We start from the raw sequence: 26779 nt of genomic DNA, 5'->3' as shown, positions 1-26779 counted from the left end.
GCTTTGTCCATCAAGTTCAGAGTGTTACTACTGAACGAGTATTCGGAAAGTTGATCATCGTCATCCGAGTCAGATTCGGATGAGTCATTAACATCACGGTGGCGTTGCTTAACATGATTTTTGTAGTGTATTTTGCGCCTGTAACGTGGGTCAACTTTGCTCGGTGACTCCTGTTTTCCCCATGGCTCATACTTAGGTGGTTTTTGTGGGGTGTTTGATTTATATTTGTCTGGTGCGTCGTGCCTGTCGCGATGTTTGTGTCGGCCGTCTGTGCGTGGTGTGCGTTTTCCTGGAGAGTTGCCTCGGAGCTTCGGCTCCGCCCTTTCTCGCGTTATTAGTACATAATCTCCTGGTGATTTAGTTTTGATATTCTGTCTCACTCTGACTTCGGGGTTATCAGTCCCACCTGTTTCTTTTCCGAAATTTTCCTCATCCCATAATCTCTGTTTGTCTGTCTGTGCGAGAGGGTCTGAGTTCAGCGTAGCTATTCCTGATGTTTTTACATCGTGTTCGCTTTTCTCCCATTTTATCCAGTTCTTAAGCAGTGTCCCAATGTCATCAATACAGCTCCCCTTCCATGTGTCTCCCTGATTTGTTTGCTCTGTAGCAGATCGGCCTGACCTTTTTGGTACAAGTTCCCAATATCCCGCAATCCACTCAAAAATTACTCTTAATACGAGCATCTCTGGAATTTCACTTCAGAGTGCATATCAAAACAGTTGTATCCAGAATGCATCAGTTCGACTCCTGTGACTCTGGTATTCCCTTCAGAGTACGTATAAAAACACTTGTATCACAGGATGTGGTCAGTTTGACTCGAGCAAAAAAATCTTACTTCAATTGTCTTTGTTGTACCCTGCTACTCTGGAATTTCCCTTCAGAGTGCGTTTTTTGTTTGCTTTACACCCGTTACAGTCACAGGGCAACGTTAGATCATAAAACCTTGGTTAATACAACAGTGATTTGTTCCTTAATTCAAGCATAAACTGTCTGCGAGAGATCCCGGACGACGCGCCCAATATGTTGTATATATAGGTGTTATGAAAATTGATGAAAATAATGAAAATTAAATGAAATTTGAGATTTGCATAATTTATCCGAAATTATGTTAATTGATGTAATTATGCACCTAAATTATGCTGATTCGAGAGATAATCGTATTAATTTATGCGAGTGGGCGTGGTTATGATAATGCAGGTCGTTATGGATTATCAGGTCGAGCCTCGGTGACGAGGATTGTGTTATGAATTGGAATAACGCAATTAATCGTATGCAGTGACGCAGGCGTTGTGAGCGTGAATGAGAGAGAGTCGATTCGACTCTGCTCTTTAATTCCGTATTATCGATAAGGATACGATTACTCTCGATTGAACATTACGGATTATGTGTGTTATGGATTATGTGTGGTGATAGTGTGCTTATGATAGGTCCCCAAGATTCAGATCTCATACGCAGAACAATATTATGCAGAATTTCAGGAAGAATCACACGCAAACCTTCTGCCTTAATCAATTTTATTTCTAGCTAACTTTAATTTTTGGATAATATGAAAACTCAATCTCGGGATTTTGGAATTCCAACACAGCGTTAACATGATACCATCACGATTGCGTTGTTTCACCTCGATAGCGGCACCTGTGGTTAATTCCCGACGCGTAACGCAATCGATCGGTTGTTGAGAGAGAGATTAAAAACATGCGAACTATTCTATCAAACCTTAACTTTATAATATGCAAACTCGTATGCTTGAATTGTTACACAACACGGCACTTGGTCTTTGATTCGTATCCAATCCTTAATACATTCTGATATGCGAAGTTATTATGCTTGAAATCGTCAGCACAGTACCACGTTGATGTTCGTTCATTGATTCATAACGATTATGAATTTAAAGCGTTCGACTGTAATACTTCTAATTGCCTTATCAACACCACTCGATGGCCACAAAGCTTCGTTACTTGAATCGTCACACAAAACAGCATTCGGTCACTGATCATGCGCGGCCCTTAATGCAATTATTGTCACGTTGTTAACAATAGGATGACTGATTATTATGCAACGCTACTCGTTGACAGGGCACTCCAACCGGTATTATTCTTGGAGGCACAAATATGCGTTTGAATTCGTTATTTCATTCGTGGATACCGGCAAGATTATGCAGAAAGACAAATATTAACGAACGACTCAAGTATTCCTAATCAACTTCTCAACGCGACTCAATGGGTGGCGATGTTTCCTTTTGAGATCCTTATCTCGGGCCAATCTTTTAATTGATTGTGGCCAGACCCCTGACAGGGAACCGGTTGAACAAGCTCTCTATCCCCGCGAGCGGCGCTCCGTGGTGAGGAGCCAAGAATTAATCCTTGTTAATGGGTCAGTTGGTAATTTATGCGGTTAGAAGTACAGCCCCAGCACAATATTACAGAGAAAAATTATGAACACTCTTAAAAACGATGGATTATTCACTCGGTCGTTGCGATGTTTCCACAATCACGGATGGTTCAATGGCTTGAGGTTTTTTAGGCTTTGTTAATGACCCGTGTGTGTGTGTTGAATGGTGTGAGTGGTGTAAGAGTAGGCCAATGTTCAGAATCGATTCTTTGCGTCAAGCAGACGTCTGGTTTGTGTGTAGTGGGGGGCAGTGTATCATACGTATCAGTTGATTCTTCTTTCAGTAGTTGGTTCGGACTCGACGGACGTTGGTGAACGAGTAGATGCGTTGTTGTAGCTGAGATGACCGTCTGGTAGACGGCGTTAGAAGCACGCCCGCAGCGGCGCGCTGGTGCTCCGTCGTCGGCGGTTGTAGATTGCAGGCTCACGATTCGCTCGTGGTGGCGCTGGCCGCTAACAGCGACAGCGGATCGCCAATTGGCGACACTCGCCAATTCGGCGAGTTGTAGAGACGTTTCCGGCGTCGGTGATGGCTGCTCTCCTGCTGAGATGAGTTGAGCGGGTCTTCTGCTGAGATGAGTAGAGATGAGTCTTCTTCTGTTGAGCTGAGTTGAGATGAGTCTTCTTCTGTTGAGCTGAGTTGAGATGAGTCTTCTTCTGTTGAGCTGCCCCCGAGGGCTGATGAGTTGGCCCCGAGGGCTGATGAGCTGGTTTCAATGCTGAAACGGCTCCTTTTTATGCCAAAAATCTCTCCCCTTCTCGGCTCCCCCTCACGAGGTGGAGCTATCTTTGATCTGATCGTATGTCGGTGGGGGGGGTTCGTGTGTCGGTGGTGGGGGGGGTTCGTGTGTCAGTGTGTATGTTTGTGTGTGTGTCATTTATGACATGGCTCTGTTGGGGTCTTTCCTCAAGCCATAAACATCAAGACAACAGACACCTCGATTCATCTTGGTGGCGTCTGGTTGTCTAATCCCTCCACCCAGAGAGAGGGGCGGGTTCCCCCCCCCTTTTCCGTACGCGTTCCGACGCACAAAGAAATGGTTAAGATTTTTTTTAAGTTTAACATTTCACATCACAGTTGGTATCTTATCATACACAGTTATGATCCTGCTTGTGATTCATAGTATTTGATTTATTTCCAAGTGAAGATGCTCTTCCGAGCGTATGCATTTTATCACGTTCTGCAGGGAAAGACAAAGGTGGCCGGGAGCACCTCTTTCTTTATACTTTCGACTTATATTTCTCAAATACCATTTGGTCCCATGTTCGCCACGACTCGTGTTTGTAACTACGTCCTCCCGACACCTCTCGGTTTACCGAGGTTCGAAATGTTATGATGGAATTATTAAAAAGAAAAATAATTTTCATCCTGAGTTTAAGAGGTCCGTTTCCAGATTGTTGGAATCCATATCCCTTGGTTCTGTAAGGTTCTATAATGGAATATCGTTTAAGGTTAACACATTATTGTTAATGTTATTTTGCAATTTCTTTAAAACTTGTTTGTCTGGTTGCCGTGTGTGGGGTGGGGTGTGTCTCCTCATCAAACACGGCTGGCTTTTCCAGATGGCCCCTTGTGATAAGGTGTAATTCCTGCTTCTCCGCGCTGTGAGAGAGACAAAGATGGTCGGGGTTGCTTGGGATATTGTTTAAACTCTTTCGTAAGTTTGCCCGTTCGCCTCATTCCTTCTCGATAACCTTTGATGTGACTCGGTATTTTGTCTCCAAGCTTTGTTTTAACAGTAAAAGTATTAAAGGTGAAAATCATTTGATAGCGAATTAATTATTGGATAATAATTCACTGTTGTGTCTGGTGGCCTGTTCTTAATTGGAGTGAGCGTTAGGATCGCTAATTTTATCTTATTCTTGTTGTTGCCTTTTAATTTTTTTGTTGTTTTACTGGAAAATAAGGAAAAGAATATGTATACGATTTACCCTGTTGGCGTCTGGTGTCTGCTCTCTTGGTGTTCTGACCTCGGAGGGACCTTTCCTAAGGGGCCCATCAAACTCTTGTTCATCTGGAGATTTTCGCCGATAGCTGCTACATCCTCGCCTTGAGAGTTTTATTATTTCTTTATTCTTTAATGGTCTGTTTATGACCAACATCTGGTTTTTCGTGTTTCTGGCTTACTGGTTTGATTCATTAAAAAAATATATATATATTGTTTGTCACGAAAGAAAGGAAAAAGAAATCTAGGTGTATGCATCCGTAAATATTCTTATGGATATTAATTGTGGAAAAAGGGCCGTATACAACAACACAAACAAAGATCCCCCGTGTAGCCTCTAACAGACTGCAGGGGCAAGTGCTGTTAGTAGCGAATAGCAGCAGCACCTGTGAAGGTAGACACAGACAAAGATCCCCCGTGTAGCCTCTAACAGACTGCAGGGGCAAGTGCTGTTAGCGAGTAGCAGCAGCACCTGTGAAGGTAGACACAGACAAAGATCCCCCGTGTAGCCTCTAACAGGCTGTAGGGGCAAGTGCTGTTAGTAGCGAGTAGCAGCAGCACCTGTGAAGGTAGACACAGACAAAGATCCCCGTGTAGCCTCTAACAGATTGTAGGGGCAAGTGCTGTTAGTAGCGAGTAGCAGCGCCACCTATGAAGGCCGACACAGACAAAGGGCCCCCGTGTAGCCTCTAACAGACTGTAGGGGCAAGTGCTGTTAGTAGCGAGTAGCAGCAGCAGCTATGAAGGTAGACAGACAAAGATCCCCCGTGTAGCCTCTACAGACTGTAGGGGTAAGTGCTGTTAGTAGCGAGTAGCAGCAGCACCTGTGAAGGTAGACACAGACAAAGGTCCCCCGTGTAGCCTCTAACAGACTGTAGGGGCAAGTGCTGTTAGTAGCGAGTAGCAGCAGCGCCTGTGAAGGTAGACACAGACAAAGATCCCCCGTATAGCCTACAACAGACCGTAGGGGCAAGTGCTGTTAGTAGCGAGTAGCAGCGCCACCTGTGAAGGTAGACACAGACAAAGATCCCCCGTGTAGCCTCTAACAGACTGCAGGGGCAAGTGCTGTTAGTAGCGAGTAGCAGCGCCACCTATGAAGGCCGACACAGACAAAGGTCCCCCGTGTAGCCTCTAACAGACTGTAGGGACAAGTGCTGTTAGTAGCGAGTAGCAGCAGCACCTGTGAAGGTAGACACAGACAAAGATCCCCCGTGTAGCCTCTAACAGACTGTAGGGGCAAGTGCTATTGGTAGTGAGTAGCAGCGCCACCTATGAAGGCCGACACTAGCACACGAGAGGGGGTGGGTTAATACCTCCAGTAGGCTTGTTAAAATAACAAACTATCGTTTATTTTTTTATTAAAAGCTTTCGTGACTGCAGGGATTCATATTCATGGTTCTTCGGTAAAGTCACGTAGAAGGGAAACAATAAAATAATAAAAATATAAAACAATACAATTCTCACGACGTTTCTTGCTGTGGTTTTCACACCTGATGATGATTTGCTTGTGTTGCAATCGAAACGTCGTGAGAATTTTATTGTTTTATATTTTTATTATTTTATTGTTTCCCTTCTACGTGACTTTACCGAAATAACCAAGAATAACAAACTATAGTTTAGTTAACGTTTTTTTAAATTTTTAAGTGATTTATTTACCCTTCCTACACTTTGCACTCCCATCGCGTTTGTTTATTGCGTTTGTTGTTGTAACGTTTCGGATCCGTGCCCTCTACGTGATAAAAAAAAATGCCTTAGTAGCTAATGGGCTTCTTCCTGCAGTATAAATAAAGATTCCGATTCTGCAATCCTAACCGATGCTATGATCACTGTTACATTGCATCCATGGCTTTATTTTGGTGATTTCGAAAACTTTTTTTTTTGGGTTTGACCATGTTTGTGTTTGTTGTAGCACGGAGTTCAACTCACGGCTTTAATCTAAAGTTGTCTTGTGGTTGTTGTTGTTGTTGTTTGACTTGCATCCCACTGAGATTTTTGGTTTTTCTCCCCCCCCCCCCTGGATTTTCTGTTTTGCACACAGTCACACACAGTCACTTTAAGATTTCGATTTAAAGCTTTCGTGACTGCAATGATGCATCTTCTTTGGTTCTTTCGGTAAAGTCACGTAGAATGAGAATAAAATAATAAATTGATAAATCAATTTGATGAATCAAATCAATTTATTCAGGTCCATCCACACAATCACTTAGCCCGCCACTAACTCACCCACCCGCTTATCCCACCCTCTTTCACCCAAATTACTCACCACTCACTCACCCGCCCAATAACCTAACCCATACGTGTCCACTCACTCACCCACTCATCAACCCACCCATTTTCTCACTGAGCTGCTCACCCACTCACCAACCTACCCACCCATTTACTCACTGAACTGCTCACTCACCCACTCACCAACCAACCCACTCGCCCACCCTCCCCCTACACCTCCCACCCATTTACTCACCTAGCTGCTCACCCACTCATCCCCCTCCCGCCACAGACCCAGCTACCCACCACCATCGCCACGGAAACCACTCTCCCAAGCCAGTCCTTCCATTGGCTGACGGGGTTTCCCAAGGCGGCTCCTGATTGGTCAGTCGAGCCCGGATGGCGGTGTCTTCCGTGGGGGGGCAGCCACCCCCGCTGGGCTCCCACAATTCCCCGGAGCAAGCGGCAGCGGTGGTGCATTTTGGGAGTCGGCTGATGGAGTCACGTGGAGAGGAGGCCATGGGACTGGATCGACGTGCATCGATGGACTCGCCTGAATGCTCGCCTACTCGCTCGCCAACATTTTCACCTGGAGACTCGCCCACACGTGCAGCTCACGATGAAGCTGAAGGATTGAATCATCACTCATCTACACGTTCACCTCTCCACTCACTTCACGATGAACACGAACAATTGAATGAACGCTCACCCACCTACTCGCCTGAATACTCGCCTACACACTCGCTCGACTGTTCAACTCCCCACTTGCCTAAACGCTCACTTACCCACTCGTCTCACAATGAAGCTGAAGGTTTGAACGAGCGGTCACCCGAACATTGGCATGCTAGTTCACCTGAACCACGTAGTGAACACTCGTGTACGCACTCACCCGCACACTCGCTTGCACCACGCTCACCCGCACACGACAGTGACCCCTCGCCGGAGCGTCTGCGCGCTCTCTCGCACACAGAGGACTCCCACTCCCCGGGTCTCTCTCCCCAGAGACTCTTCGCTCTCCCGGAGTCCCCCTCGTCTCCCCTCTGCTTTCCATCTCTCTCTGTCTCCAGTCTCTGTTGCGGTCCCCGTGTCTCCCCTGGTCTTCCTGTGTCTCCCTGTTCTCTCCTTGTGTCTCCTCTTCCCGGTGTCTCCCCTTTTGTCTCTTCACCCGCTATCCCCTTAACTCCCCGTATCTCCTCTGGTCACTCTCTGTCTCCCTGTCTCTCTCCAACCTCCCATGTTTCCGCCGACCTCTCTATGTCTCGCTGCGTCTCTCCGGCCTCGCAAACCTCCCCTAATCTCGCTGCGTCTCGCAGTCTCTCCCCCGGTGTCCCAGCGTCTCCCTCGGTCCCCCCACGTGTCGCCGCGTCTCCCCGCGTCTCCCGCGTCTCGAGTCGCCGCCACCAGCAGCAGCAGCAGCCGCCTCCCGCCTCTGCGGCGGCCATGCTGAGCGGCGGGCTGCACCGCATGCCGGCGATTGTGAACCTCCTGCTCGTCCTCCTGAAGCGGCGCGGGGAGGAGATGGGGCCGTGGGCAGCTGCCCTGAGGTGAGTCGGTTTAAACACGTAAGAAGGCGTCCGTCCGCGGCCAATATTATCCGTAACACAATCTCTTTTTTTGGGGTCAGATCGCGTAAAGATAAATGTGTCGTCAAAGCCGCCACCACCCGACAGCCAACTGGTAAAGGTTTTGTCACGTAAACAGAACGTGAACCAATTCGTTACTAGTACAGCAAACACCGGTGTGTTGGAGAGTAAAACCACAGCGTTTACAAATGTTGTGGTGTGTTGGAGAGTAAAACCACAACGTTTACAAATGTTGTGGATTTACTCCCCAACACTCCCAACACACCGGTGTGCTGTACCAGTATACTAAACTATACACTACACTATACACTAGTGCTGTACTAGTATACTACACTATACACTACACTATACACTAGTGCTGTACTAGTATACTACACTATACACTACACTATACACTAGTGCTGTACTAGTATACTACACTATACACTACACTATACACTAGTGCTGTACCAGTATACTAAACTATACACTACACTATACACTAGTGCTGTACCAGTATACATCACTATACACTAGTGCTGTACCAGTATACTACACTATACACTACACTATACACTAGTGCTGTACCAGTATACTACACTATACACTACACTATACACTAGTGCTGTACTAGTATACTACACTATACACTACACTATACACTAGTGCTGTACTAGTATACTACACTATACACTACACTATACACTAGTGCTGTACTAGCATACTACACTATACACTAGTGCTGTACTAGTATACTACACTATACACTACACTATACACTAGTGCTGTACCAGTATACTACACTATACACTAGTGCTGTACCAGTATACTACACTAGACACTACACTATACACTAGTGCTGTACCAGTATACTACACTATACACTAGTGCTGTACCAGTATACTAAACTATACACTACACTATGCACTAGTGCTGTACCAGTATACTACACTATACACTACACTATACACTAGTGCTGTACTAGTATACTACACTATACACTACGCTATACACTAGTGCTGTACCAGTATACTACACTATACACTGCACTATATACTAGTGCTGTACCAGTATACTACACTATACACTAGTGCTGTACTAGTACACGCTATACACTAGGGCTGTACTAGTATACTACACTATACACTACACTATACACTAGTGCTGTACTAGTATACTACACTATACACTACACTATACACGAGTGCTATACGAGTATACTACACTATACACTAGTGCTGTACTAGTATACTACACTATACACTACACTATACACTAGTGCTGTACTAGTATACTACACTATACACTACACTATACACTAGTGCTGTACTAGTAACTAACTGGCACGTTCTGTTTACGTGAGAAACCTTACTATCTTGGCTGTGTCGGGTGGTCGCGAGTTAAACGACACATTTTTATTGATGCGATCTAACACAAAAAAACTGTATTATGCCCTGAGGTAGACACTGAGTGACTTATTTCCCTGCCTGTACTGCCGATTTCGTCTGTCCGGCCTTGACTTATATTGCCTCTCTCGTTTGTACCGTTTCACGTGTCCGGCGGTCTTTTTACGCTGTTGGCCGTGTGACTCGGTGGTAGTGCGAGCGACTCACAAATGGGATGGGCATGAGTTCACATCCTGGTTGGGGGGGTTCACTCAGCCCATCATCATCATCATCATCCCTCTCTCCAGGGTCGATAAAATGAGCGACAATGTGTGTGGGAGTCTACACGTAGGCTCCGCCATAGATACGTGAAATTTCCACCACCAACTCAGGGCTGTAAACCGGCGATGATGAGCACCACCAGTGCCTCACTGAATTGACTGTAATCAATGATTCGCGATCGCTGGTTAGTCATCGCCCTCAATGATGCTTGATGATCGCATCCTCTTTACCTCCCCGCCGCTGCCACAAGGGAGAGGAAACGTCACCGCGTCGCCCAGCGCCGCCTCGCCTGGGCCCTCAGCAGGCTGCGCGAGACTCGCCAGGCCCTGGACGTCGCCGTGGAGATGGAGCGGCGCAGGGAGGTGGTGGTGAGGCAGCTGGACGAGGTGAGGAGGGGGGTGGGGGTCCACTTCTGTCTCGCCTGCTGTACATTTGGAGTTTTTGTGTCTGTCTCTCTCTCTCCCCGTGGTTGCATGGATTTTTTTGTCCGGGGTATTTGGCTGCTCCAAATTTCCACGTAACGATGAGCGAATCACGTAGGTGAAAATAAAATAACAAAACAAATCACGACGTTTCGGCCACAACACAAGCGGCCTTCATCAGGTGAAGGGACGAGACTGCCTGGAGGACAGCGCTGTCTGTGACCAGCCACAAGCTAATCGCTCAGCCATTTCAATGCTAAATTCTATGCTAATTCCTTTGTCAAGGGGTGCCTTTGCGGATGTGTATGCTTTAACTTTAACATAGCCATTTCTGTGACCAGTCACAAGCTAATCACTCAGCTATTTCAATGCTAAATTCTATGCTAATTCCTTTGTCAAGGGGTGCCTTTGCGGATGTGCATGCTTTAACTTTAACATAGCCGTTTCTGTGACCAGTCCCAAGCTAATCACTCAGCCATTTCAATGCTAAATTCTATGCTAATTCCTTTGTCAAGGCGCTTTGTTTCTTCTCACACAGCTTAAAGGTCGTGATCTCAGCGTGGCTTTTTCACTCCAGCGCTGTCCTCCAGACAGTCTCGTCCCTTCACCTGATGAAGGCCGCTTGCATTGCGGCCGAAACGTCGTGATTTTTGTTTGTTATTTTATTTTTTACCTACTACGTGACTTTACCCAATAGAACCAAAGAGTGTGGATCCTGGCAGTCACGAAAGCTTTGAATCTAGACTTGATAAGCCAATTAATTTGTGGCCAGGTCGCTTCCAAAAACAAGAGCTGCATAGCTGAGTGGGCCTTGCCTGGTAAAATAAAACAAATAGCTTATAAGTTTAGTATGTGCGTCGAACTTAGCCAAACGTACGTAGCCAACCGTCTGGGGAGGTCTGCGCGGTTTTTGCCGTCCTCTGCCTTCCGCATTTAATTTTTTAATCGCGGCCGCTGAGCGCCAGGGCCCAGAGGCCCGAAACGCGTCCGGGCGTGGTGCTGGCCACCCACCGCCTCGTGCGCCGTGCCGGGCTTCATCGGTGCTGCTCGCTAACATCGCTTGCTCCCAACGGTCTAAGGCTGTGCCGGGAGTCTTTGTGGGGAGCGGTAGAGTGGCAGTTAAGGCGCCGGCGCTAAGAACTTCGGCGACCCCGGTTCAGTTCCCGCTCACGGCCAACGCCAGTAACGATAACCTGAATCGGTCCTGGGCCTCCCCCGAGGTCGACTCGGCCTCAAATGAGTACCTGGGTGCGGTGTGCTGTGAACATCAGAGAACTAGGCGCTGCTGCTACCCGCCGACGGCCCCCTTTGTCTTTTCCGTGCGCGCGTTTACCGCAGACCCTGGCGCAAGTGGTGCGGTGCTGCAAGAGGAGAGACGCTCACCTCACAGAGCAGAGTCCCACTGTGCAAGCGGAGAAGGTGAAGTATGGAGCGGGGCAGGACGAAGTGGGAGGCCTGTGTGTGGTGACGTGGCTGGTCGCCAGCTGCATTGGCTTTACCGGTCGCCGGACGAACACGTCGCAAAGGCCGCGCTCGTTACGCCTCACAAAGCGCTTGCCAACAGTGGAACCGGAACACCTCGCCGACCTCGCCAACGGGGCATTAACCGCCATCGCGCGAACTCCGGTCGCCATCCTCGCAGAGCGGCCTTTGGGCTCGGCCTTCGAACGAAGGCGGCCACTGCCATAGCGCGGCAGCTTTCAGATGCGCTGCTTCTGCGGCCGTCTGGAACGCCCTTCCGACATTAGGCAGCCGCCGGAGCTGTGCACTTACGTCATCTGGATTTAAAACTGATTTCTTTAGAGCTGCTTTTTGTGTTTTAGGTTGTTGCCGTTTCCCCGCAACCTCCGATTAGCACGGTTGGCTACGTACGGTGCGAAAGAAAGAATTTCGCACCGTACGTAGAAATGCCAGTGGTACGTTTGGGGCGGGGACTTGGAGTGAAACACGTCGCTTATCTAATCGCCAAATTTCGATTGCGACGATCGTTCTCCCGACTCTGCCGAGTCTGCGGTAATAATCGGCGCACTGCCAGACGCTCGCACGCCGTGCGGACGATTCGATTTTGTTTGGTTGTGTGTCGGAGGTCGTGGCGGGGGTGGGAGGGGGCAGTTCTCAACGACATCGATGTGGGTAAGTGCCCCACACGGCGTTGGTGTGCGGTGCTTTTTTCAGGAATGTTTTGCTGTTTTTTTTTCATGGATTTTCTGTTTGCACAAAGTCACGTAGTCAAGTTTCGATTTAAAGCTTTCGTGCCTGCAAGGATTCATCTTCTTTGGTTCTTTCGGTAAAGTCACCACCACGTAGAATGAGTATAAAATAATAAATTGATAAAATAAAGTGACACAATAAAAATTCTCACGACGTTTCGGCCACAACACAAGCGGCCTTCATGTCCTCCAGACAGTCTCGTCCCTTCACCTGATGAAGGCCGCTTGTGTTGTGGCCGAAACGTCGTGAGAATTTTATTGTGTTATTTTATTTTATCAATTTATTATTTTATTCTCATTCTACGTGGTGGTGACTTTACCGAAAGAACCAAAGAAGATGGTCACAGAGTCACGTTAAGATGTTTTTCTTGTTCGTGTTTTTGTCTTTTTTGGTTTGTTGCGGTTGCACCCGATTCAAGAGCCGAACGGCTCACGGGGCTGTACCAAAATAAATGAGCTGAAATAAACTGAAGCCGAAACGTGGCCTAGCCCGAGACAGCGGTTGCTGCGAATCGCTGACTGTGCAAACGCGCGCGTTGAGTCCACGTTAACGTTCCGGGTTTCGCGCCTCTTTCGATTGTGATGCAGGCAGCGGAGCGGAGCCACGACACAGAGACGGAGAGAGACTCGGATGTGGCGGCGGCGGCGGTGGTGGAGGGGGAGGAGAGAGGCTCCGAGTTTGTGGAGGAGAGAGATTCAGAGGTTGAGGAGGGAGTTGGGTTGAGGGAGGAGAGAGTTGGGTTGAAGGAGGAGAGAGACCAGTTGAAGGAGGAGAGAGATGGCTTGAAGGAGGAGAGAGACCAGTTGGTGGAGGAGATAAACCTGGTGGTGGAGGAGAGAGACCTGGTGGTGGAGGAGAGAGACTCTGTCGTGAAGGAGAGAGACCGTTTGAAGGAGGAGAGAAACCTGGTGGTGGAGGAGAGAGACCAGTTGAAGGAGGAGAGAAACCAGTTGAAGGAGGAGAGAGATGGTTTGAAGGAGGAGAGAAACCTGGTGGTGGAGGAGAGAGACCAGTTGAAGGAGGAGAGAAACCAGTTGAAGGAGGAGAGAGATGGTTTGAAGGAGGAGAGAAACCTGGTGGTGGAGGAGAGAGACCAGTTGAAGGAGGAGAGAGACCAGTTGAAGGAGGAGAAAGATGGTTTGAAGGAGGAGAGAGACCAGTTGGTGGAGGAGAGAGACCAGTTAAAGGAGGAGAGAAACCTGGTGGTGGAGGAGAGAGACCAGTTGAAGGAGGAGAGAGATGGTTTGAAGGAGGAGAGAGACAAGTTGAAGGAGGAGAGAGACCAGTTGAAGGAGGAGAAAGATGGCTTGAAGGAGGAGAGAGACTCTGTCGTGAAGGAGAGAGACCAGTTGGTGGAGGAGAGAGATCAGTTGAAGGAGGAGAGAGACCAGTTGAAGGAGGAGAGAGACCAGTTGAAGGAGGAGAGAGACCAGTTGAAGGAGGAGAGAGACCAGTTGAAGGAGGAGAGAGATGGCTTGAAGGAGGAGAGAGACCGTGAGGTGAAGGAGAGGGAGGCGGTGGAGAGGGGTGGACGCGCTCGAGTCGAGGAGCTGAAGAGGCTGCTGCAGATGGAGGAGGCCGCCCGGGACCGGGCCGTGCAGATGGAGGCCTCGCTGCGGGAGAGACTTCGCCTCCGGGAGGAGGAGATGAGATCGCTGCGACAGGAGCACGAGCAACGGTGAGATAAGCGGGGGGCGGACACGGCGAGATTCGAGAGAACGCGGGGAGATGGTGGGGGAGGCGCGGTGAGGCAAGGGGAGACGCAGAGGTAACACGGAGAGATCAGTTGTTCAACTAAAACTATTTAAACAAAAATTTTATTTCGATTTAAAGCTTTCGTGACTGCAAGGATTCATCTTTGGTTCTTTCGGTAAAGTCACCACGTAGAATGAGAATAAAATAATAAATTGATAAAATAAGACAATAAAATTCTCACGACGTTTCGGCCACAACACAAGCGGCCTTCATCAGGTGAAGGGACGAGACTGTCTGGTAGGACAGCGCTGGAGCGAAGACAGCCAAGCACAGACCGCGACCTTTAAGCTGTGTGAGAAGAAACAGAGCGCCTTGACAAAGGAATTAGCATAGAATTTAGCATTGAAATAGCTGAGTGATTAGCTTGTGGCTGGTCACAGAAATGGCTATGTTAAAGTCAAAGCATACACATCCGCAGAGGCACCCCTTGACAAAGGAATTAGCATAGAATTTAGCATTGAAATAGCTGAGTGATTAGCTTGTGGCTGGTCACAGAAATGGCTATGTTAAAGTTAAAGCTGAGCCCGCTGAGTTGTATAGCTCTTTTTTCAGAAGGGAGCTGGCTATCGCATATGATAGCTCAATTTATTGGCTTATCACTCGGAAATTTATAGCAGCCAAATACAGTAAAACCTTGGATTGCGAGCATAATTCGTTCCGGAAACGCGTTTGTAATCCAAAGCACTCGTACATCAAAGCACTCGTACATCAAAGCACTCGTATATCAGTCGTGATCATGTGACGCTCGGCAGTACAAAGCGTGTACACGTACACTGCTCGTATTGCAACACCCTCGCTCGTTTATCAAATTAATATTTATTTAAAAAATTTTGCTCGTCTTGCAAAACACTCGCAGGCCAAGTTACTCGCAATCCAAGGTTTTACTGTGAAAGTTTATTCTAAATGTGGAGGGAAAAACCGCAGGACCCGTAAACAAATCCACGCGACCAAGGGGAGAACACGCAAACTCCGGGCGTCAGGGTTGGGATTAAATCCACAACCTCCTGTATACCAGGCGAGGTGATGCTCGGACAAATGGGAGAGATACGGAGACATTGGCACACATGGGGAGACGTGGGAAGACAAGGGGGAGACACTGGGAGCTATCCACACACTTGTATATCCTCATTCACACACTGACGTATAGGCTCATGCTCAAACAAAGACACAGATCCCCTGTGTAGCCTACACAGGCTTTTGGGGTTAAGTGCTATAAGCGTGCACCTATGAAGGCCGGCACGGCACTTGAAGGGGCAGGTGGCCAACACTACGCCTGGCCGTCTTTGTCTCCCCATTGCAGCTTCGTATGGAGCGATAGACTAGGAAACATCCCACACAGCAGCATTACACAGCCGTTGAAAGGATAATGCTGCTCGACTGATTCGGCGGAGTAAGACCTCTGCCGCCAAACCGGTACTGGTCACGAGCTCACTACCCAGGTGCGGGAGGTCATCCACTCTCTCCACAACTGCCCCATCATCACTCATGTGCAGGTGGAGTATTTTATTGCTTAAAATGCCCGGGTAGATGCGTTTAGTTTTGGTGGGAATGAAAGTGCAAAGACGACTTTGGCACGCGTTTCTTGAGATGGTTTTTTTATTGAAGACACGTTCGCTCGAACAGGCGGAGACCCCACTGCAACAGCCCCGAGTCTCCCGCGCATCTCCCTTATATACGGACTGAGGCCACGCCACCCCCCCCCCCTTCCCGAACCTTCTCGCTGATTCTGGACGCTTGCTCCACCGGCGGACCCTACCGTCCTCTTCCGTCGCCTGACCACTCCTTCATTCCCGTAGCCACCAGTCCCTTCGTACTGCAAGCTGACTCCCCTGTCATTACCTCCCGCGGCCACTAGTCCACTCGCACCGCAGGTAGACTCTATTGTCATTGCAGTAGTAAGGCCCCACCGCTAAGTGGCACAATCCCAGGTTCAGCAGTTGAGTTACCAACTCCTGATTGAGCAGGAATCAACTAGATCATCATCACAGAGGGAGCCATCGCTTCACCGCACCCGGTGCAGCGATCAGCCTCCCATTGTACCCGTACCATATAAACTCCACGCAGAAAGGCAAGGATATGAGCGCACGGAGACACGGGGAGGACACGATTGGAGACACGGGGGGACACGATTGGAGACACGGGAGACACGATTGGAGACACGGGAGACACGATTGGAGACACGTGGGACACGATTGGAGACACGATTGGAGACACGATTGGAGACACGATTGGAGACACGATTGGAGACACGGGGGACACGATTGGAGACACGGGGGACACGATTGGAGACACGGGGGACACGATTGGAGACACGATTGGAGACACGATTGGAGACACGGGGGACACGATTGGAGACACGATTGGAGACACGATTGGAGATGTAGACACGGGGGACACGATTGGAGACACGATTGGAGACACGATTGGAGACACGATTGGAGATGTAGACACGGGGGACACGATTGGAGACACGGGGGACACGATTGGAGACACGGGGGACACGATTGGAGACACGGGAGACACGATTGGAGACACGTGGGACACGATTGGAGACACGATTGGAGACACGATTGGAGACACGATTGGAGACACGATTGGAGACACGGGGGACACGATTGGAGACACGGGGGACACGATTGGAGACACGGGGGACACGATTGGAGACACGATTGGAGACACGATTGGAGACACGGGGGACACGATTGGAGACACGATTGGAGACACGATTGGAGATGTAGACACGGGGGACACGATTGGAGACACGATTGGAGACACGATTGGAGACACGATTGGAGATGTAGACACGGGGGACACGATTGGAGACACGGGGGACACGATTGGAGACACGGGGGACACGATTGGAGACACGGGGGACACGATTGGAGACACGGGGGACACGATTGGAGACACGATTGGAGACACGATTGGAGACACGGGGGACACGATTGGAGACACGATTGGAGACACGATTGGAGATGTAGACACGGGGGACACGATTGGAGACACGATTGGAGACACGATTGGAGACACGATTGGAGATGTAGACACGGGGGACACGATTGGAGACACGGGGGACACGATTGGAGACACGGGGGACACGATTGGAGACACGGGGGACACGATTGGAGACACGGGGGACACGATTGGAGACACGGGGGACACGATTGGAGATGTAGAGACACGATTGGAGATACGATTGGAGACACGGGGGGACACCATTGGAGACACGGGGGACACGATTGGAGACACGGGGGGACACCATTGGAGACACGGGGGACACGATTGGAGACACGATTGGAGACACGGGAGACACGATTGGAGACACGATTGGAGACACGATTGGAGACACGATTGAAGACACACCGGGGGGACCGTGGACACTCCGGTTAGAGCGCGTGCTTCTTCCTATGCCGGTGTCCCCTGCAGTCTAGGGAACGTCCGCGCGGAGACGGAGCGCGTGTCCTGGGAGAAGCGAGCCCTCGAGACGTGGAGACGCGAGACGACGCTCGCGCTGTCTCGCCTCGTCCGCCACGAGACGGCGTCGGCAGAGGCCGCCGGCGACGGCGCGGGCAACGCCGGCGGCCCCAACGTGCACGCGGGCGGCCCCAACGCGCACGCGGGCGGCCCCAACGCGCACGCGGGCGGCCCCAACGCGCACGCGGGCGGCCCCAACGCGCACGCGGGCGGCCCCAACGCGCACGCGGGCGGCCCCGTCGCGTGCCCCGCGGCCACGCTCGGCCCCGCCATCGGCGCAGCCCCCCAGGACACGTCCATCCGCAATTTGCACAACTCGAGCCCCAACAAATACGCGCCTGTCCAGAACACACGCACATCTCTGGCTAACGCGTACCGGACTGTCCCTAACGCGCACCACACTGTCCCTAACGCATACCACACTGTCCCTAACACATACCAGACTGTCCCTAACACATACCAGACTGTCCCTAACGCGCACCAGACTGTCCCTCACGCATACCAGACTGTCCCTAACACACACCAGAACATCCCTAACGTATACCACACTATCCCTATTACACACCAGACTGTCCCTGTTACACACCAGACTGTCCCTAACACATACCACACTATCCCAAACACACAACAGACTGTCCCTAACACACACCAGACTGTCCCTAACACATACCACACTGTCCCTAACGCACACCAGACTGTCCCTAACGCACATCAGACTATCTCTAACACATACCAGTCTGTCCCTAACACACACCAGAATGTCCCTAACGCACCGCAGACTATCCCTAACACACACCAGACTGTCCCTAACACACACCAGACTGTCCCTAACACACACCAGACTGTCCCTAACACACACCAGACTGTCCCTAACACACACCAGACTGTCCCTAACACACACCAGACTGTCCCTAACACACACCAGACTGTCCCTAACACACACCAGAATGTCCCTAACACACACAAGTCTATCGCTGACGCATACCAGATTATCCCTAACGCACACCAGACTGTCCCTATTACACACCAGACTGACCCTAACACATACCAGTCTATCTCTAACGCACACCAGACTGTTCCTATGACACACCAGTCTATCTCTAACACACACCAGACTGTCCCTATTACACACCAGTCTATCGCTAACACATACCAGATTATCCCTAACGCACACCAGACTGTCCCTATTACACACCAGATTATCCCTAACGCACACCAGACTGTCCCTATTACACACCAGATTATCCCTAACGCACACCAGACTGTCCCTATTACACACCAGATTATCCCTAACGCACACCAGACTGTCCCTATTACACACCAGACTGTCCCTATTACACACCAGACTATCCCTAACACAGACTCGTCTGTAGCCACTCCGCCCCTCTTCAATGTCACCACATCCGCCTCCGGCGCCGCCACTTGCGCAACAAACGCCCGCAGCCATAACGGACGCACGACCAGCCCCACCGTGTCCGAGTTCATCCCCGGCACGTCCACCGCCGGCCACGGCACGTCCACCGCCGGCCACGCCACGTCCACCGCCGGCCACGCCACGTCCACCGCCGGCCACGCCACGTCCACCGTTGGCTCGCAGGGCAGAGGGGACAAGTGGAGAGGGGAAAGAGAACGGGAGCTGAGGAGATACGTGCAGATGGTAACTTGCTCCACACACGCACGCACACATACATACATCGATACATGTACGTACATGTACACGCCCATATATGCACTCGTACGTATACACGTTACACACTCATACGTGTACTCACACACACATATATACTCGCACGAAGCCTCAACAGACTTTTGGGGAAAGTGCTGTTAGCGAGCACCTATGAAGGCCGGCACGGCACACGAGGGGGGTGGGTGGGCAGCACCACGCCCGGCCGCCTTTGTCTCCCCAGCGGTGACGTTGACTGCACACCGCACCTGGTACCAATTCGTAAGGTTGATTCGACCTCGGGGAAGCTCGGCACCGGTTCAGATATTCGCCACCGTTATTGGTCGTGAGCAGGAATCGAACTGGGGTCGTTGGCTTTGTGGCGCGGGGCGGCGCCAACCACTCCACCACCACCGCTCCCCACACTCATTCTCATGCACTCATGCTCACACAGTCACGTATGCTCGTATAGACACACATGTACTACACGCTCAGTGATCACATCATTGATGATGGTGATGTGGTAGTGGATGGTGGCGGTGGTAGTGGATGATGATGGTGGAGGTGGTAGTGGATGATGATGGTGGAGGTGGTAGTGGATGATGATGGTGGAGGTGGTAGTGGATGATGATGGTGGAGGTGGTAGTGGATGGTGATGGTGGTGGTAGTGGATGATGATGGTGGAGGTGGTAGTGGATGATGATGGTGGAGGTGGTAGTGGATGATGATGGTGGAGGTGGTAGTGGATGATGATGGTGGAGATGGTAGTGGATGATGATGGTGGAGTGGATGATGATGGTGGAGGTGGTAGTGGATGATGGTGGTGGAGGTGGTAGTGGATGATGGTGGTGAGGTGGTAGTGGATGATGGTGGTGAGGTGGTAGTGGATGATGGTGGAGGTGGTAGTGGATGATGGTGGAGATGGTAGTGGATGATGATGGTGGAGGTGGTAGTGGATGATGATGGTGAGGTGGTAGTGGATGATGATGGTGGAGGTGGTAGTGGATGATGGTGGAGGTGGTAGTGGATGATGGTGGAGGTGGTAGTGGATGATGATGGTGGAGGTGGTAGTGGATGATGATGGTGGAGGTGGTAGTGGATGATGGTGAGGTGGTAGTGGATGATGATGGTGGAGGTGGTAGTGGATGATGATGGTGGAGGTGGTAGTGGATGATGATGGTGGAGGTGGTAGTGGATGGTGATGGTGGAGGTGGTAGTGGATGATGGTGGAGGTGGTAGTGGATGATGATGGTGGAGGTGGTAGTGGATGATGATGGTGAGGTGGTAGTGGATGATGGTGGTGAGGTGGTAGTGGATGATGATGGTGGAGGTGGTAGTGGATGATGGTGGTGGAGGTAGTGGTTGATGGTGGTGGAGGTGGTAGTGGATGATGATGGTGGAGGTGGTAGTGGATGATGATGGTGAAGGTGGTAGTGGATGATGGTGAGGTGGTAGTGGATGATGATGGTGGAGGTGGTAGTGGATGATGATGGTGGAGGTGGTAGTGGATGATGATGGTGGAGGTGGTAGTGGATGATGATGGTGGAGGTGGTAGTGGATGATGATGGTGGAGGTGGTAGTGGATGATGGTGGAGGTGGTAGTGGATGATGATGGTGGAGGTGGTAGTGGATGATGATGGTGAGGTGGTAGTGGATGATGGTGGTGAGGTGGTAGTGGATGATGATGGTCGAGGTGGTAGTGGATGATGATGGTGGAGGTGGTAGTGGATGATGATGGTGGAGGTGGTAGTGGATGATGGTGGAGGTGGTAGTGGATGATGGTGGAGGTGGTAGTGGATGATGATGGTGGAGGTGGTAGTGGATGATGGTGGAGGTGGTAGTGGATGATGGTGGAGATGGTAGTGGATGGTGATGGTGGAGGTGGTAGTGGATGATGATGGTGGAGGTGGTAGTGGATGATGGTGGAGGTGGTAGTGGATGGTGATGGTGGAGGTGGTAGTGGATGATGATGGTGGAGGTGGTAGTGGATGATGATGGTGGAGGTGGTAGTGGATGATGGTGAGGTGGTAGTGGATGATGATGGTGGAGGTGGTAGTGGATGATGATGGTGGAGGTGGTAGTGGATGATGATGGTGGAGGTGGTAGTGGATGATGATGGTGGAGGTGGTAGTGGATGATGATGGTGGAGGTGGTAGTGGATGATGGTGGAGGTGGTAGTGGATGATGATGGTGGAGGTGGTAGTGGATGATGATGGTGGAGGTGGTAGTGGATGATGATGGTGAGGTGGTAGTGGATGATGGTGGTGAGGTGGTAGTGGATGATGATGGTGGAGGTGGTAGTGGATGATGGTGGTGGAGGTAGTGGTTGATGGTGGTGGAGGTGGTAGTGGATGATGATGGTGGAGGTGGTAGTGGATGATGATGGTGGAGGTGGTAGTGGATGATGATGGTGGTAGTGGTTGATGGTGGTGGAGGTGGTAGTGGATGATGGTGGTGGTGGTAGTGGATCATGGTGGAGGTGGTAGTGGATGATGGTGGAGGTGGTAGTGGATGATGGTGGAGGTGGTAGTGGGTGATGGTCGAGGTGGTAGTGGATGATGATGGTGGAGGTGGTAGTGGATGATGATGGTGGAGGTGGTAGTGGATGATGATGGTGGAGGTGGTAGTGGATGATGGTGGAGGTGGTAGTGGATGATGGTGGAGGTGGTAGTGGATGATGATGGTGAGGTGGTAGTGGATGATGGTGGAGGTGGTAGTGGATGATGATGGTGGAGGTGGTAGTGGATGATGATGGTGAGTTGGTCGTGGATGAGTTTGGTAATGACATTGATGCTAACGATTTTGCAGCTGTTAAGCCGTTCCCCGGGAATTCCTCTGAGTGGGGAGTTTCGGGAGTCTGCATCCGCTCTGGGCAGGTGAGCATACCATCGCACACTCACCCTCTCTCCCGCTCAATCAAACATTCATCCACTCGTTCACCCACACGCTCACCCTCTCTTCCACGCAATCACACGTTCATCCATTCGCTCACCCAATCACACATCCACTCGCTCACCCACTCACACTCTCTTCTCCCACGCAATCAGACATTCTTCACTCGCTCACCCTGTAGCACATCAACTCACTCACAGACCCATTCACACGGTAATTCTCTCAACCACAAACTCGCACAATAGCTGCTCACCCACCCACTCGCACAAATAACTCGGTCACCCTCTTACACGCTAGCTCACCTACCCGCCCACTCAAATACTAATTCACTCATCCACCAATTCACTTGCGTAACCACTCGTCGACCTGGTCACCAAGTTTCCCACCCGTTCAGCCGCTCGCCATAATAACAACAATCGTGCAATCTGTAATGCGCCCAATATTTCGCAAACATAAATGACCATGTGAGGCTCGCGGAGCCAAGCTCGGTGTTACTTGAAAACTCAGAGAAAGAAGATGGGGCCATTGAGAAAGAGGCGGGGGCTTGAGGTGTCCAAGGTGTAGATTGATCGCTGCTGCTGTCTGCTGTCTGCTGTCTGTTGGCTGCTGCTGTCTGCTGCTGGCTGCTGGCTGCTGTCTGCTGGCTGCTGCTGCTGTCTGCTGCTGCTGTCTGCTACTGTCTGCTGCTGCTGTCTGTTGCTGTTGCTGTCTGCTGTCTGCTGCTGTCTGCTGCTACTGCTGGCTGCTGGCTGCTGTCTTCTGCTGGCTGCTGCTGTCTGCTGCTGCTGTCTGCTGGCTGCTGTTGGCTGCTGTCTGCTGCTGTCTGCTGCTGCTGTCTGCTGCTGCTGGCTGCTGCTGCTGTCTGCTGCTGTCTGCTGGCTGCTGCTGCTGTCTGCTGCTGTCTGCTGCTGGCTGCTGGCTGCTGCTGTCTGCTGTCTGTTGGCTGCTGTCTGTTGGCTGCTGGCTGCTGGCTGCTGTCTGCTGCTGCTGGCTGCTGTCTGTTGGCTGCTGCTGCTGTCTGCTGTCTGCTGTCTGTTGGCTGCTGCTGCTGTCTGCTGTCTGTTGGCTGCTGGCTGCTGTCTGTTGGCTGCTGGCTGCTGTCTGTTGGCTGCTGCTGCTGTCTGTTGGCTGCTGCTGCTGGCTGCTGTCTGCTGTTGGCTGCTGCTGTCTGCTGCTGCTGTCTGCTGCTGTCTGCTGCTGGCTGCTGTTTGCTGCTGGCTGCTGCTGCTGGCTGCTACTGCTGTTTGCTGCTGTCTGCTGCTGTCTGCTGCTGTCTGCTGCTGCTGTCTGCTGCTGTCTGCTGTTGGCTGCTGTCTGCTGCTGCTGCTGGCTGCTGCTGCTGTCTGCTGCTGGCTGCTGTTTGCTGCTGGCTGCTGGCTGCTGCTGTCTGCTGCTGTCTGCTGCTGGCTGCTGCTGTCTGCTGCTGGCTGCTGTCTGCTGCTGGCTGCTGCTGCTGTCTGCTGTCTGCTGCTGTCTGCTGCTGGCTGCTGGCTGCTACTGTCTGCTGCTGGCTGCTGCTGTCTGCTGGCTGCTGCTGCTGCTGTTTGCTGCTGGATGCTGTCTGCTGCTGCTGCTGTCTGCTGCTGGCTGCTGGCTGCTGGCTGCTGCTGCTGTCTGCTGGCTGCTGTCTGCTGGCTGCTGTCTGCTGCTGCTGTCTGCTGCTGCTGTCTGCTGGCTGCTGTCTGCTGGCTGCTGTCTGCTGCTGCTGGCTGCTGCTGCTGTCTGCTGCTGCTGTCTGCTGCTGGCTGCTGTCTGCTGCTGCTGTCTGCTGGCTGCTGCTGCTGCTGTCTGCTGCTGCTGTCTGCTGCTGCTACTGCTGTCTGCTGCTGCTGTCTGCTGGCTGCTGTCTGCTGTCTGCTGCTGTCTGCTGCTGCTACTGCTGTCTGCTGCTGCTGGCTGCTGAGGGAGGGTAGCGAAGAGAGATCCTGCGGATGACCCACTTCACTCACTCGTTCACAAGACAAAGACCCCCCGTGTAGCCTTAACAGACTGTTGGGGCAAGTGCTGTTAGCGAGCAGCACCTACAAAGGCCGGCAGGGGCACGGCACACGAGGAGGTGGGTGGCCAGCACCACGCCCCGCCCACTTTTGTCCACCTCGTAGCGATGCTTACTACGTACCGCGCCGGGTACTTACTTAAGGCTGAGTCGACCTAGGGGAGGATGCCCAGGAACGTTTCCGATAATCCTCACCGGTGTTGGTGACCGCGAGCGGGAATCGAACTCGGGCCGCGGGGTTCGTAGCGCAGCGTAGCGCTAACCGCCGTGCCAACACTCCCCCTACTCGCTCGTTAATTCACCACCCACACACCCACACACCCACAACAACAGCCGCCGTTCGCCACTAAGTGGCAGTGATGTTACCATGGCGCTTGTGCCAGGCCCCAGGCCATCACGCGAAGTGTCGAACGCTGTCCGTTGGCACGAGGTCCGTTGGCACGAGGTCGCGGGATCAGACCCAGGTGCCGTGGGACAGACCCAGGTTGCCGTGGGACAGACCCAGGTGCCGTGGGACAGACCCAGGTTGCCGTGGGACAGACCCAGGTGCCGTGGGACAGACCCAGGTTGCCTTGGGACAGACCCAGGTGCCGTGGGTTGAGATGGCTGGCAGGTGCACCACGTTCGCCCACTCGCTCGGCCACTCGCAGCTTCAGTTTTGGCTGGAAAATGGATTCGAATCCCCAGAGCAGCGCCTCCATCAGTGTTGCCCATGATTGAAAACTCACTTCTCTAGAACTGCTTCATGTGGTTAGTTAGTTGCCCTTCACCCCGCGCCTCCGGTTGGCGCGGCTGGCCACGTACGTGGTGCGAAAGGAGTTCAACACGCATGCATTTCAAGAGTCTCTTGACGCGGCCGCTGTGAACCGCCTGTACGCCACGGATGTTGATTTGTCTCGACAGGGCCCCCGCCGAGACGCGTCCGCCTCATCAACCTCCTCTTCCTCCGCCCCGCCCGAGTTCTGTCGGAGAGGCCGTCTGCTCACCCCTTGTCCCAAGCACTTGCAAGGTCTGCGCTGCACCCTGTGTTTTTTTGCAGAACGCAGCTGCTGCTGCTGCTGGAGTGGTCACGCCCTCCACCGTTTCGCGAGCACGCAGGCACGCACGCACCATCACACCCCCTGTTCTCTTGTCTTCTTTGCACTGGCTACCATCTCCGATTAGCTACGTACGCTTCGAAAGAAGTTGGACGTACCTACGCTCTGTACTCGTGCAACGGCGTGTTTTCAGAGCGCAAATTGGACACGTTGCGATCGAGCGAACGGAACGTCGTCGCAGCGCGAGTCGGATTCGGCGTGTCGTGCGGCCGCCTCGGCGTAGCGTCATCGCGCAAGGCCTTGGGGATGCCGCTGGATGCTTCTAGACGCTACCCGCACGCGCCTGAGTTTTCGGTCGGCCTTCATGCGCATCTCACGCGTTACCGTGGACCGTCCTCTTTACCCTGTATCGTGTACTATTTATCACAACGCAACTCTTCCATATCGCGGCGTTCTTGGGGGAACGCAACTATCCGCTGCTGCTGCTGCTGCTGCTGCTGCCCTACAATGCACTCAGTGGGTTAGCCCCACAATATTTACAGGGACCAATCCGTTTGTATCCTCCCGACCATGGCCGTGAGATCTTCCGAGGACTCGGGGGGTTGGGGGGGCTCAAGGCCCTGCTGCCGGGGTGACGGGGATTTTGCCGCTGCAGCACCCCAAGCTCTGGGCCCACGCTTTGCTCATGAGACAGCCGGATTTGTTGGCCGTATTTTAAGCCCATCTTTAAAATTTCCAACCCCTTCAAACTGACCGACTTTGTTTTGGCCGATTATCCTGCAGGCTCTGTTCAGGTCCTGCTGTCCAAATGGGGCGCATTGGGATCTACGGGTGAAATGCGGCACTTCACAAATGTTAATTGTTAGTGTTATTAAGTGCCGCCTTAATTTAATAAGGTTTTGCATGCGCCAGGGCCCTCATTTAAAATCCTCAGCGACTCAAAAGCACCCCGTACGTCACATCGTAGCTGGAACCATTCCAAACCCGTTGGCAGCAATAGCAGCGGTCTAGCCAAGGGGAACCCCCGGTGGCAGCTATCTCTGCACGGTGCAAGGTTGCACGCAAACATTAAACTCATTTTCAGTGGTACGGTATATTTTTCAAGTTAGTGGTACCCCAAACTTTCGCAGCTCTTAAAAATTCCCTTTTCACACCATCAATAGGTAAGCTCCCCCTCTCCCCCCCGTGCCAACCGGCATGTTCATGTACACCACCTCTACACCGTTCATCATGCTAAGTCGGCCAATCAAACGCTAATTTTTTATGCTAATTCCTTTGTCAAGGCACCACCTTGTTTCCTCGCACACAGCTTAGAGGTCCGCGGTCCGAGCGTGGCTGTGTTTCGCTCCAGCGCTGTCCTCGAGACAGCCCGGTCCCTTCGCCTGATGAAGGCCGCTTGTGTTGCGGCCGAAGCGTCCGTGATTGTTGTTGTTTCATTTTTTACCTACGCGGCTTCTCCCGCCTAGCCTAAAAGTCGCTGCGAATCTCTGCAGCGTTCATTGAAGCGCTGTCGTCCCGACAGTTCTGTTCCCTCGCCTGAAGAAGGCTACTACCTGTG

General features: G+C 51.6%; 1 protein-coding gene across 1 annotated transcript in view; it reads left to right on the top strand.

Moving 5' to 3' along the window:
* Window positions 1–26779, top strand: part of LOC116956732 (uncharacterized) — a 36581-nt gene that overhangs the window by 7762 nt on the left and 2040 nt on the right. The window contains exons 2-8 of the mRNA XM_076063690.1: window positions 6835–8086; window positions 10022–10157; window positions 11532–11612; window positions 12992–14082; window positions 17586–19290; window positions 22105–22172; window positions 25088–25193. Of these exons, the coding sequence (XP_075919805.1) occupies window positions 6942–8086; window positions 10022–10157; window positions 11532–11612; window positions 12992–14082; window positions 17586–19290; window positions 22105–22172; window positions 25088–25193 (4332 nt within the window). The 5' untranslated portion in view covers window positions 6835–6941. The remainder of the gene's footprint in view (window positions 1–6834; window positions 8087–10021; window positions 10158–11531; window positions 11613–12991; window positions 14083–17585; window positions 19291–22104; window positions 22173–25087; window positions 25194–26779) is intronic.

This window comes from Petromyzon marinus, unplaced genomic scaffold (genome assembly GCF_048934315.1).
Source record: "Petromyzon marinus isolate PM22_M1 ecotype Great Lakes invasive population unplaced genomic scaffold, UKy_Petmar_22M1.pri1.0 PM_Scaffold_17, whole genome shotgun sequence".
Classification (NCBI taxonomy): domain Eukaryota; kingdom Metazoa; phylum Chordata; class Hyperoartia; order Petromyzontiformes; family Petromyzontidae; genus Petromyzon; species Petromyzon marinus.
Note: the sequence above shows the minus strand (reverse complement) of the source record. Positions and strands in the feature narration are given on the sequence as shown.